Source organism: Castor canadensis, chromosome 5 (genome assembly GCF_047511655.1).
Source record: "Castor canadensis chromosome 5, mCasCan1.hap1v2, whole genome shotgun sequence".
NCBI lineage: Eukaryota > Metazoa > Chordata > Mammalia > Rodentia > Castoridae > Castor > Castor canadensis.
The window spans coordinates 160,390,127-160,404,429 of NC_133390.1; the positions used below are offsets into that span (position 1 = coordinate 160,390,127).

The following is a 14,303-nucleotide window of genomic DNA, read 5'->3' on the forward strand; positions in this document are numbered from 1 at the left end:
TTGAACTCAGTGTTCCACCCAATGCTTCAGTTATAACTGCTCAATAAAGAGTAGCCAAAGGAAACAATGAACTGCATCCAGGAAGTAATCTTCTCTATAAGTAAAAGAAACAGGCTTTGTCCCTTTTCTTAGAAAATCATTACTAAGTGTCTCATTTTTTCCCCTTTTTTTTCCTTTTCAGTGCAAAGAATCAAACCTAGAGCCTTGTGCATGCTAGGCAAGTGGTCTACCACTGAACTCCATCTCCAACCTTTCTTTTTTCTGGGGTGCTGGAGACTGAATTCAAGGCTTACACATGTTAAACACACTCTCTACCACTGAGCTACATCCCAGCTCCCTTTTTCCCCCCTTTTATACCCTGGCTAATAGGAAGCTCAAACCACCTCACTTAGAGAGTCTGATCCTTCTGTTTGAAGGGGGCTTCTGAAAAAGTTGTTCTCAGGAACACTCACAAGCCAGAACACAGGCTGGGCACACACTAGAGTTCCCACACGAGGTGTCTCAGTGATACCTGGCCCCATCCACATGAGCCTTTTCCCGCTTCAGGTTCACGATCAAGTGCTGAAGAGCTTATGAGTAGTCTTGGAAGGGGCTCCAACAGGAATTCCTAAAGGATCAGAGAATCCTAGCAAGTCTAACCCTACTATCTTATATAGAGGGAAAACTGGGCCCAGCAGTGGGAATGCCACTATGGTCACACAGCCACACTGGGAGCCACACTGGCAGAAAAGATCCTTGTACTGGGGTTTCTTAAATCTAAGTGATATGTCTTCATCCTCATTCTCACTAATGGACCAAACTGAAGCTAAGACTTTCACCAGCCCTGTGAGGGGACTGGAACTCTCCATCCTCCTGTCTCAGCCTCTCAAGTGTTAGGATTACAGGAGTGCGCCATCACACCAGGCCAGGGCCTTCATTTTATAGGTGAGAAAGCTGAGACTCAAGGAGGTGAAGTGACTCATTCAAGATCTCACAGCCAGTATTACAAAGTGAGTCTACAATTGAACCCAGACAGCCTGACCATGGAGCCCCCTTGCTACATAAATTAGTATTCCGTGAAATGACATAAATTATTGAATTCCCTATGGAATTTAGTACAGATAAAAGAAATCAACTTCCTTTGATTAAGCCAAACTTCCTTATTTTCCTTTTTGCCCTGGCTACCAGGAAACTTGGAATCAAATAGAATGCTCAAAAACCGTATCATTGCCAGATGCCGGTGGCTCACGCCTGTAATCCTAGCAACTCAGGAGGCAGAGATCAGGAGGATTGTGGTTCAAAGCCAGCCCAGGCAAATAGTTCCTGAGACCCTATCTTGAAAACCCTTCACAAAAATAGGGCTGATGGAGTGGCTCAAGGTGAAGGCCCTGAGTTCAAGCCCCAGGACCATTAAAACAAAACAGAACAAAACATATCATCACCCTCCGTGGATCACGTTGCTTTTCGGGGGGATACAGCTACTCTCCTCCTACCCCACCTCCTGAGTGCTAGACCTACCTCAGAGGCATAGGAATCATTGTCTTCAGCTCGGTAAGACCTGAAGCTCCTACCGGGATCAGGCTTGGAGTCCAAGTCACCAGTGCGAAAGGCCTCTCGGATCCTGGGCTCCCATTCCGGCAGGTCCCTAAAGTCAGACGGCTATACCGAGACGCACAGGCAGAAGAGAATAAACAAAACTATGGGGAGATGCCCACGGGATGCCAGAAGCAGCCTCTGGGCTCCAAAAGAGGCTTTGACCACCTACATGGGGGCGTTACCCAGGTGGATTCACCTCTGCAGCCTAGACTCAGACTTGATTGGGAGTACCACTCAATAAACATTTATTGAAAAGATGAATGATAAGTAAGTGTGTGAAAACACTCATTTGTGCATGTCTGTCCTGTGTACAGCCTGCTGAGACAGCCCTACCACCTGTGTGGTCTCACCTCAAGAAGAACTAAGAAGGAGACCCAACATGGGGCTGTCTGCTGGTTTAAAAAAAGAAGCCAGATCAAAGGGTTAGGGGTGTTGGTCAGTGGTAGGGCACTTGCCCAACATGAGCAAGGCCCTGGGTTCCATGCATGCAAGCACCATAAAAAATTAAAAAAAAAAAAATTAAGCCAGATCAAGCCAAGTGTTGGTGGATCATGCCTGTAATCCTAGTTACTTAGGAAGTTGGGATCAGGAGGATCACAGTTGGAGGCCAGCCTGAACAAAGAGTTCACAAGACCAATCTCCAAAATAACCAGAGCAAAATGGACTGGAGATGTGGCTCAAGTGGTAGAGAGCCTGCTTTGCAAGTGGGAAGCCCTGAGTTCAAACTCCAGTCCCATCAAACAATAACAAAGAAAAAGTCAGATCAAGCAAGAGCTATAGGACATGAGTTAAAGAAATTACTGCACAGTATCACTGTGTCATGGTTAAAAAGAAAGAGTAAATTTGTCTACAGACATGGAAAGATGCCTGCTCTACTTTCAGGATGAGGGTGAAACCTTCTGACACTGTCTGCAGTCTAGCCTCATGCCTCTTTGCTCAGTCCTTTGGACATGCCACATTCCACCGTATTCCTTCCACCTCTAAACTGTCCCCAGTGTATAGGCCAAATTCTTTGTTCCTAAGACCATGTGCCTTTTCTTCAGAGTTCTCCTCTGGGTTTTTAATTTCACATTTACTGGCTTGACATTTCAATGATTTCTTCCCCACTGGACAGTAAGGGCCCTGGGAGCAGGAATCCTAACTGAAGATTTGCTTAAAACCACCATTCCAGCACTAAGCACAAAAAGGGTGTGAACAGTAAACAGAGCATCACAGCCCAAGGATAGAGTGAGTGAGAAAAATATATTGTATAGTAACCATGGGTACAACCAGAAACAATCTGGGTGAAGAAAACATGAGGGTATATGTGGAAAGATTTAGAAGGCCATATTGCAAAGATGAAATAGTTTAGATCTATGCAAGATGACATATGCGACAACTGGGCACTTAAGATGTGGCTATTGCAAATGAGAAACTGAATTTTCGATCCTATTAATTTTTATTTAATTTCTTCTTTTCCCCCCTCCCTGCCCTCCTTCTCCTTCTTCTTTCTTTGTTTCTCTTTGTTTTTTCAGTGCTGGGGATGGAACCCAGGGCCTTGTGCATACTAGGCAAGCACTCTCCCACTGGGCTCCACTCCCACTCGTGTGTGGCAGTGTTGCTGTGTTGAACACTGCTACTGCAGACTGTCAACAGTGGTACCAATGAGAAGTGGGAGAAAAGGAGTTTTTCAGTTTTTTACCTCTAACCCTTCTGAAACTCTTTTGCAGAGTTGTTTTTTCTCTGTTTCCTTCCTTTTGTGTGTGTGTGTTTTGGACAAGTGCTTTTGCCGTTTTAATTTTTCTGAGTAGTATTTTACAGACATCAAGGCTGGAAGGAAGTTCATTATCTTTAGAAAGCTGAGAGCCTTGCCTTTGCAGAGAAACTGATCAAAGACTTTTAAAAAACAATACTTATTTTAAAATACAAAATTACAAAAGTGATAAGAAAAGAAACAAGGAGTGGAGGGTATAGAGCACTTACTTGTCTACCATGTGCAAGGCCCTGGGTTCCATCCCCAGCAAGGAAGGATAAAAAAAAAGAAAAAGATGAAAGGGCAACCTGGCAAAAAGACAGGGCCTCAGCATCAGCATCTATCCATAGAAAATGAGAAGTGACCTGTGATTCACTCAAGCAATGGGCCCCTGTCTAGTGAGGAGAGAACTTGGGCTCAGACTGCTGAGTGAAAGCAATCAGGCAGAGACAGCCTGTCCTGTATGATTCAATTGACCTAACCTCAGACAGGGGATGACCTTGGGAAGGGGGATAGTGAGAGCAGGTGCATGAGCAGGGGCTCCAGGGTGCTGGTCACCATCTGGGTGATGATTACACAAGTGTATTCACCGTGGGAAAGTTTGTGAGGCTATGCATGTGTGTTTTGTGCCCTTCCCTCACCTGGACAGCTCAGTACAAAGTTTCTATGAGAAACTGGGCATCTTACCTGGAAGTCTGAGCCAAGGTCCTTGGCTAGGATGATCTCTTTAGAGGGTCCCTGGGAGCCCAAGGAGGGCAGCGTGGAGAAGGGCTCTGGCTGCTCCTTGCCAGAGCCCCCCAGGACCACATCTGCCTTTCGTGCGAAGGTGTTGAGCTCCTGCTGGAGCATGCTCAGCCGCACCAGGATGGCATGGATAAGCTTAGTGTCCCTGGGCCCCTCACTGTTGTCAGGGGCCTCATGCAGCCGAAAGTCAGCACACTCGTTGTCCAGGCACAGCCGTAGGCCAGCCGAGAAGCCATTGGCATCAGCCACCAGGACATCAATGGCTTTACTGACCAGGATGGCCTGCTCCCGCAGCCCGGGCAGCGCCTCAGTGTCGCGGGTCCTGCAGAGCCGGGCGGCGTGGGGCTCGTGGGCCTCGCTCAGCGGCGCGGGCACACACTGGGCAGAGTCCCCAGCCTCGGCGTCCGTCTCCAGCATGGGGCGTGTGCTCTGGCAGGAGGCGAGGTCGCAGCGCTGCAGGTTGGAGAGGAGCACGCGGTTCTCGTACTGCAGCTTCTTGACTTTGCCGCTGAGCTCGCCGATCTGCAGCTTGGCCGCAGCCAGCTCCTCCTGCGACGGCTCGCTCAGCACCGAGCAGCTGTCCTCCGACAGCGTCACGTCCAGCTCGTGCTCGGAGCGGTACTTGGCCAGCTCGCTCAGCAACAACTTGTTCTGGTCCTCCAGCTCGGCGGAGGAGCGGCGTAGCAGCTCGGCCTCCTCTTCCACGAACTGCAGGTGTCGCCGCAGCTCCGCCAGGCTCTCCCCACACTCGCCGCCACCACTGCTGCCCAGCACAGAGAAGGCCAGCCGGGCCTCCGGCCCTCCGCAGCTGCCACCGTGATCCTTCATGTCATCCATCTCGGCGCGCAGGCCCCGGTTCTCCACTTCCAGCTCCACAATGCGGCGGCTAAGCAGGTTGGCCTCTTCCTCCACCAGCTTCAGGTGTACCTTGAGCTCGGTCTCCCTGGAGTGAGGGGCGTCCGCCAGTTCCTCCGCGGACAGGGCAGCGTCCAGGTCACCATAGAGCGAGCGGTACTTGAGCAGCTCCTCCTTCATGCTGTCGTTCTCCTTGGCTAGCTTGGTGAGCTTCTTGCACATGAGGGCCGACTCCTCCTTTGCAAAGTGCAGCTGGCATTTCAGGTCCGCACTGTCCTCCTAGAGCCAGATGGGCATGGTGACCGATGGGACGCAGGAAGGTTAGTGTCAGCTTGGTACCAACGACAGCATTTTGGGGGAGCACTAACTATGTGTTGGGGACATAGGTGTGAACCAGGCACAGCCCAACCCTCAATGAGGAGCTGGGGATCCAGAGAAAGTAGGCAGGGAAATAGATATTGCAGCCAGGACATAGCACCACCCACAGCCTAGGAATCTGGAATTATAAGAGATAATCTGATGGACGACTGTGGCTGCTGCTACTACCACCATTCCTACTACACTTTTCCCGCCTGGAAAATGATATATAAAAAGAGCATGAGACCCCGGCATTCTGGGACCACTAGCATCAAAATACCACTGTATTTGGTGCCAGGCTCATGCAACACAGAGCACTTTATCTAATTCTTAAACCCACAAGATAGTGATAGATGGGGAAACTGAGGGCAGAAAGTTGGAAGTGATTTGCCCCAATCATATGGCAATCAAGAGGCAGACCCAAAGTTCAAGGTGTCTGTTTGGCAAGTCAGCCATTGCTGGTCTTGGGGGAGTCTGTGTATGTAAAAATCACGCTTCGGAGGGTGGTTTTGGGAAGTCAGCAGTGAAACGAGCAGTTGAACAGAGGAGGACAGGGTAGATGCTGGGGAGGGCTGGACACCTCTGGGGATCCCCCACCACATGGAGTTAGGCTCCAGCCTTCAAACCACAACCTGCTGTGGGACTGCTTGGCAGTACCTGTGCAGAAGGCTTCTTATCTGTCTTCCCCAGGGAGCGGGTTCCTCTTTTCTTCAAGGAATGCTGCAGGGAGAGAAGAAAGTCAGAACTGAAAGCTGATGCACCTCCCAACAGTAGTCACAAGGCCTGAAGTCACAATAAGGGCCCCAGCCCAACCCAGCCAAGTCCAGGCCTTGACCCTCACCCACTGCCAAGCCAGATGGCCCTCAATACCATCAAGCAAGCTGCAAAGTGGGGGCAGGCCAGAGCACTTTAGGAGATGACTCTGAACCCCCATACCCAGGGTTCCTCCCACTCTGTGCCACCCACATCGTGAGCTGTTGGCCTGGACCAAGAGCTGGAAATCTGGGTTTCTGTTCTTATTTGTCTTTCATTCATTTGTCAGACATTTCCTGAGCACCTGTCAGGCACAGCCAGGTGTAGAGAACACAGCAGTGAATGAGACAGATAGGGTGCCAGGGAGATTGCTATGGTGCCTGGCCCAGAACCCCCTTCAGGACTGAGATCCTCACTCCCCAGATAAGACCTTAAGAGCTGGGGCATGAATCAAGTGTTAGAGCACTTGCCTAGCAAGCATAAGGCCATGAGTTCAGCTTGGCACCAGTGACTCACACTTGTAATCCTAGCTACTCAGGAGGCAGAGATCAGGTTCGAGAGACCCTATCTCGAAAATACCCTTTGCACAAAATGTGTAGGCCTGAGTTCAAACCCCAGTACTGCTGAAAAAAAAAAAGGTCATGAGTTCAAACTCCATTCTCAAAAACAAATAAATAAATAAAAGACCTCCAAGCTCATGAGCTTTCCAGTGATGACTATTAACTGATGGAAGCCATCTTCTCTAAGGGCCTGTGCTCTCCCCGGACAGAGCCCTCATTTAAAGCCTAGTCCATGTCTCCTGCCTCAACTCCAAAGGGCCACTTGACCTCCAGAGCTCCTCATGGGATCCCTGAGGCTGTCGGTATGATTCAACTTTACCTCTGCCTCACCCCTGGTGGTGTTAAAGCCAAGGGGATGCTTCCCTAAATGTCTGCATGCAAATTTTCACCTCACAGGGACTGTCATTTCATGGGAACTTGAATTCAAAATGAATACTAATAGATGGAGTGAATGTGGATACAAAAAATCAAAAAATTACACAGGGGTCTCAGAAACGATCACAAGGGAATGATGACAAGGATTGAAAACTCCACAATCTCTAGAGGAAAAAAAAAAATCAATGATTTGATTACATAAGCATGGGGGGAAAACACCCTTAAGAAAATAAAAACATAAATAAAAAATTGGGAAAGAGATTTGTAGTTCATAACACTGAGAAAGGCTTGGTGTTCTAAATATATAAAGAGCTCCATAAACACAGAATTTAAAGGTCAACAAACCTATAGGAAGAAGGGCTACAGAAATAGAAAGAGTTCCCAGGAAATCACAGAAAAATGGATCTTAGCACTATAAGGTGCTCAACCCACTCACAGTGGAGAAATTCCAATAAAAACTACACTAAGCCACTTCTCTGAGATTGGCAAAAACCCAAACCATTTGACAGTATATACTATTGGTGACACTGTGGAGAAACAAGAACGCCCATGTACTGCTGGCAAGATTACAAATGGCACAAGCCCTGTGTCGGGGAATCAGAGGAAATGCTGCAGTATCAGTACTGGATTTTGTTGCTGTTTAAAAAAGTCATTCACTGAGACACAAGATTCTACAGAGCACTTCCTCCCAGAAGAGGAGTGACTCGTGCTGGCGGTGTATGAAACCACACTGAAGTTGCTTGGACTTTGCAAGCAGGGCAGGGATGCTATATTTCTGGAAATACCCCCAGGTGATGGATACATGCTCAGCTCAACCCTCACTTCTCACACTCCATCCTTGAAGGTGAGAGCCAGTGACTGGGTCCAAGGCCCATTTTCCTGAAACCAAAAAGGAGAGGGGCAGGGACTTGTCCAAGGACCCACAGCAAATCCATCGCCAACCTAGGTCTGAAGGACTGATTTTTTTTAAATATTTATTAACTTTTTAAAAATTTTTGGTGGGACTGGGGTTTGAACTTAGGGCTTCATGCTTGCAAAGCAGGCACTCTACTGCTTGAGGCACACTTCCAACCAATTTTACTCTGGTTATTTTAGAGATGGAGTCTCTGGAACTATTTGCCTGGGCTGGCCTCAAACCATGACCCTCCTGATCTCAGCCTCCCAGGTAGCTAGGATTACAGGTACAAGCCACAGGCACACAGCTCTAGGACCGATTCTTGACATAATTCTTGATCAAGTCCCAAAGACTCAGTAGGAGAAAATGTGCCTATAATGAGGGACAGCATGGAGCTAGCCCGGTGGTTCTCAACCTGGGCACACATCAGGATTACCTGGGAGGATTAAAAAAAATACTGATGCCCCAGACCAAAGATTCTGATATAATTAGTCTGGGGTACATAGGTGTCAGGCATCAGGATATAACAGAACTTCCCAGGTGATTCTAAAGCCAGAGATTGGGGCAGGAGAGGCATTTAAATCTATCTTAAAGCCCAATCAAGCCAGGTGCTAGTGGCTCATGCTTATAATCCTAGCTGCTTGGGAGCTACAGTTCTAGGCCAGCCCAAGCAAATAATTGGCAAGACACCTCCCCCCCGCCCCGCCATCTCCAAAATAACCAACACAAAATGGACTAGAGGTGTGGTTCAAGTGGTAGAGCATCTGCTTTGCAAGTGTGAAGCCGAGTTCAAACCTCAGTTCTGCCAAAATAAATAAATAAATAAATAAAATTAAAGGTCAATCAGATCCTAGAGACCTTTTGGGATGCTTATGAGGCAGGAAGTGGAGACTGATATGGCTGGTGTACTAAGAGCGGGGAGACTGGGATCTTTCAAAATGGAGAAGAAAAGGGGGAATGGGGATGGGAGCCCCAAAATGAGCCTTCACAAGAGTCTGGGTACCAGGATATGGGCCCTGCAGTGGGCTGCTCAAAGGCAGACTCTCCATGGTGCAGCGAGGTGGGGTCTGGTCAGACCATCAGCCTTACAGATCTGAACCTACCATCACCAGCAGCGTGGGAAGGCTGCTGTCTCAGGTGGGAGAGGTTCTTGGGCTCTCACTCACTGGGGAAACCCCTTCCTCTTCACGCAATTCCATTGTCTCATCTATAAAACTGGGCCAGGGGTTAGATGACTACAACTCCCTTCTGCCATTTGGCTCTCTGGAGGAAGTAAGTAAAGTCACAGGGAGGCAAACCATGGGTCTCAAGAGGCACTGAGACACCCCAAGCATCCTACATGCATAGTGAGGTAACGTAAAGCCATCAGAAAGGACTGAGGGATCATGAGAGTCAATGACATGTAAAGTCCCTGAGATACCCAGTTCATAAGAACAAGTGTCTGCAAAACAAAATCTATAACCCAAACATGGCCACCAACTAAGGAACAGAGGAGCAAAACGTGGCCTGTTCATGCAATGGAAAGCTATCCAGCCAGGAAAGGAATGAAAGCCTGACACACGGTATAGCATGGACGCACTTTGAGGACATCACACCAAGCAGTGAAGCCAGACGCAGAAGGCCACACACAGCACAGTTCCATTTACATGAAGTGTCCAGCCCAGGTCAATCCACAAAGACAGAAAGTACATCAATGACAGTCAAGAGCCGGGGAAGGAGGAAGTGGGGTGGGGGGTGTGCAATGTTAATGGTGTGAGGTTTCTTGTGGGGTAACAAAAATGTCCTGGAATTAGACAATGGTGATGGCTGCGTGATCCTGTGAATATGCTAAAAGCCACTGAACTGTGCAGAAAGATAAACCTGGGCTGGGGGTGTGGGCCAGTAGTACAGCACTTGCCTAGCATGTGCAAGGCCCTGAGTTCAATCTTAGCACTGCCCTGCCCCAAAAAAGCAAACTTCATAATATGTAAATTATATCTCAATAAAACTCTTACTGAAAACCCCAAACCATCAATTTCCAGTACTGCCAAAAAAAAAAAAAACCAACCCAAAATAGACAGCATATTTCCACTGTAACAAAAATATGTATGTGTTTGTATGTGGTTACAGAATGTGCACTGAGAGAAGATCTGTCAGTGAGAATACAAGGCTTAAACCTACCACTTTTCCCCTCATCTTTCTATTTTTTTTTTTAAGAGAAAAGATAGGGAACATAGTCTTTCAATTTTTTTCCTTTTTAAAATTTCTTAGCTGGGAGCTGGTGGTGTGGTTCAAGTGGCAAAATACCTGCCTAGCAAGCACAAGGCCCTAAATTCAAAACCTAATACTAACCCCCCCCAAAAATTTTTTAAGGTGGGCATGGTATTGAAAGCCTGTAATCCCCTACTGGGGAGACTGAGATTAGAGGATCAGAGTTCAAATCTAACCCAGGCAAAAAGTTAGTAAGACTCTATCTCAACAATAACAACAAAAACCCAACATGCTAATACACCACTGTAATACCAACTACATGAGAGGCGTCAGAAGGAGGATCAGGCTGGCCCAGGCAAAAAAATGCAAGACCCAATCTGAAAAATAACTAATGCAAAAAGGGCTGGGAGTATGGTTCAAGAGGTACAGCATGCATGAGGACCCGAGTTCAAACCCCTGTACCTCCAAAAAAATCTTTAAAAATATTGAATATTGTTAAAAAAATTAATTAGTATACAAAAATGCATTTTCATTATAGAACATGTATGACAAGCAGATAAAGCCAAAGCCCCCTCCCCCATTTTGTGGCTCCCCCTTCCTCCTCCCCTCTCTGAGGGCCCCAGCCCTCACTCTTCTGGGGCTCTTTTTAGACTTTTGGCTCTGTGTTTAAAAGACTGAAATAGATGGTGCTGTTTGGGACTTTCCCTTCCTTTGTTTATTTGATTCTGTGATCTTTGATTTTTATAATAAGCACCTGAGGCAAAAGAAAACTCCAAAACATCCAGCATTTTAAAAAGTCTACATCCATCTTGTACATTTTAGAACAAAGTATATAATATAATCCCATGTGTTGTTTTTAATACAAAGAAATGCTCATTGTTGAGCATACAGAAAGATCTGGAAAGATACAAAGCACATGGCTGATAATGATCCTAGGTGAGGCCAAGGAGAGAATGGAGGGAGGTGGCTTGGGGTTTTTTAATATTAGCTCTATCTTTTTTTGAATAGATGCCACATTCACATGGTTCAAAATGCTAAGAGGAAAAAAAAAGGAGGAAGAGGGGGAACAGTCCCCAGTTCTCCTGCCCCAGGTGCAGTGAAACCAGAGCCTGCTCTCGCTTCCCTCAGAGGTATGCTAGGCATGCGTTTATGTGCTTTTGCAATGGGATTTTTGCCTCATTAAGTTTATATTACTTTCTTAGATTAAAAAGAAACCCACACACACACATATACTTTTTTTTTTTTTTTGTAGTGCTAGGGTTTGAATTCAGGGCCTACACCTTAAGCCACTCCACCAGCCCTTTTTTGTGAAGGATGTTTTCGAGATAGGCTCTCATGAACTATTTGCTGGGGCTGGCTTCAAACTAAGGAGTCTCCTGATCTCTGCCTCTGGAGTAGCTAGGCTTATAGGTGGAGCCACCCAGCGCCCAGCCACGTATACTTTAAATCGTGTGTATGTACACATAGAAAACCTTACTGCAAGTATATGCTCCCCACCCATGTAAAAATTCCCTCTGATACTGGATGACAGGTGAGCTCCTTTTCCTTATGGCTTATTGTGTTTTTAATCTTTCCCTGCTAAGAGTGCACCACTACCTGCTGGGGGAAGGGAAAGTCTGCATGTTTTTCAAATGGTCTGTCCCTAAGAAGTCACTGAATGCCTTTCCAGCAGGCATAGAGCAGGAGCGACAGGGCTGAGTAGCTTGAACCTCACACAAAGGAGGACCTCTCTCAAGACTAGCGTGGTTCCAGCCATTCAAGCTTGGACTGGACTCTCCTGCACTGCCCTTCACCTCAGGAGGGAAAACAAGGCAGACCCAGAGAGCATAAGAACTTCCCTCTCCTCTGCAGGGCAGCAGCTGGCCAGGCAGCTTGGGGGCTGCCATGCCCCTCAAGGGAACCGCAGCCTGTCAGAGGCCTTTTGTGGAGCCCCGGGGCTGGAGCCAGTCCTGGCCCAAGAGACAGAAATTCTGACCCTGGGCTCCTGGTGGGTGGCCCAGAACACCAGAGGGACCCAACCCAAGGGCACACTCTCAGGCCTGGCAGGCAGCAGAGCCTTCCTCACCCACAGCCAATCACAAGGCCTCTGAGCATCCCTGGTCCAACTGTTCCTAGTGGATGGCAGAGCTCTGTCCTCCCCAGAACTCCTCTGCAGCCCAACACAGAGCTACTTGAGCACAGCTCTAGAGGAGCCCTCTGACTCCCAACTCCTTCTGTGCTTCCACTCTGCCAATACACAAAGGCCAACCTTCCTGGGACTAAGTGAACTCCCTGTCAAAATAGCTGAACAGATCTTCACCACATACGAAGGATGTTCAGAGAGGTCTCACTGAAAATGCAGGGACCTCCGGTGTGTGTGTAGGGGGTGCATCTCCAAGACTGAGGCCTGCCCCCTCCAGAATAGCCAAAACAACCAGGCACACAGGCCATCTGGCTCCTGGTTACATATGAGGAGACAACTGGGAGGAGGAGAAAGCAGAGAAGTTTAGACAAGTACCCCAAATCAAATGCCATTGGGATAGTGTGAACGGCAGGTGATGGTTTGCAATGTAACTGCTTCATGGGCACCAGCAGCTGATGAGGGGGCCCTTTGCAAGAGGCTGAAGAAACAGGCCTACTCAGAGGAAGTGCAGGCTTCTCCCGTGAAAGGCTAGCTGTGGTATGATAATACTAAGTACTCCATTTAGTAATGTTATTCTATGCTGAGCATCTACCTGCTCATCCCATTTAATGCTCACAAACACCCCGACAAGTAGGGATTACTATTCCCATTTTATTTTATTTTTTTCCTTTTTCTTTTATTATTCATATGTGCATACAAGGCTTGGTTCATTTCTCCCCCCTGCCCCCACCCCCTCCCTTAACCACCCACTACACCCCCCTCCCTCTCCCCCACCTCAATACCCAGCAGAAACTATTTTGCCCTTATTTCTAATTTTGTTGTAGAGAGAGTATAAGCAATAATAGGAAGGAACAAGGGTTTTTGCTGGTTGAGATAAGGATAGCTATACAGGGCATTGACTCACATTGATTTCCTGTGCGTGGGTGTTACCTTCTAGGTTAATTCTTCTTGAACTAACCTTTTCTCTAGTACCTGTTCCCCTTTTCCTATTGGCCTCAGTTGCTTTTAAGGTATCTGCTTTAGTTTCTCTGCATTGAGGGCAACAAATGCTAGCTAGTTTTTTTTAGGTGTCTTACCTATCCTCACCCCTCCCTTGTGTGCTCATAGTCCAATCCCCTTGTTGTGTTTACCCTTGATCTAATGTCCACATATGAGGGAGAACATACGATTTTTGGTCTTTTGGGCCAGGCTAACCTCACTCAGAATGATGTTCTCCAATTCCACCCATTTACCAGCAAATGATAACATTTTGTTCTTCTTCATGGCTGCATAGAATTCCATTGTGTGTAGATACCACATTTTCTTAATCCATTCCTCAGTGGTGGGGCATCTTGGCTGTTTCCATAACTTGGTTATTGTGAACTATTCCCATTTTATAAATGAGCAAACAGCACTAGGGCAGTTGTGAAATTTGCCCAAGGTTGCACTCACTTGTGAATAAATGGCAAAGCCAGGATTAAAATCCAGATGTGTGGCTCCCAGTCCGAGTTTGCCCCACAACACACAGACCAAGGCTAATCTGCACTGAACGACCATGGTACAAGTGGGATTTGACCTCAAGTGGTCCAACGCCATGGTTGGTGTCCTTTCTACCCCATCAGGTGGAAAATTCTGATGAGAAATCTGTGCCAGGGAGGTGCTCATTGGAGTCAACAGACTCTTAAAGTTCTGGAAACACAAGAGGGTGCTTGGACAGCTCCTGCAGGACAGGACAAGGACAGGGGCATCCCCGTAGGAGTCAGTGTGGGTTTGGAAGACCCAGAGTCCAGGGTTTAAATCCTATCTTTCAGGCCCATCCACAGATAGCAGTTCTGTTCCTAGCTATGTACCCAGGAGAAGTGAAAACACATAACCACAGAAACTTGGATGTGAATGTTCACAGCATCATTAGTCCTACTAAGCTGAAAAGTGGGAACAACCCAAATGCCCAACAACTGCTGGATGAACAAACACAATATGGTCTATCCATAAATGGATTATTATCCACCCATAAAAAGGAAGAAGGTCCTGATTCAGGCTTCAGTATGAGTGGCTAATCTTCAATGTCGATCGCCTAAGCCTTACGTGAAGTAAAAGAAGCCGTCACCAAAGATCGATCACACGCTGCATGATTCCATTGGAATGCCATGTCCAGAATGGGAAAAA

At 47.4% G+C, this 14,303-nt stretch overlaps 1 protein-coding gene across 2 annotated transcripts in view; it reads right to left on the reverse strand.

The window, feature by feature from the left end:
* Positions 1 to 14,303, reverse strand: part of Mtcl2 (microtubule crosslinking factor 2) — a 68,071-nt gene that overhangs the window by 24,069 nt on the left and 29,699 nt on the right. Inside the window, exons 4-6 of one of the 2 annotated variants that reach the window (XM_020175262.2) lie at positions 5,921 to 5,983; positions 3,995 to 5,185; positions 1,498 to 1,638 (exon numbers count right to left, since the gene is read on the reverse strand). In XM_020175262.2, the coding sequence (XP_020030851.1) occupies positions 1,498 to 1,638; positions 3,995 to 5,185; positions 5,921 to 5,983 (1,395 nt within the window). The remainder of the gene's footprint in view (positions 1 to 1,497; positions 1,639 to 3,994; positions 5,186 to 5,920; positions 5,984 to 14,303) is intronic. The other variant, XM_074074715.1, reaches the window with a different exon arrangement.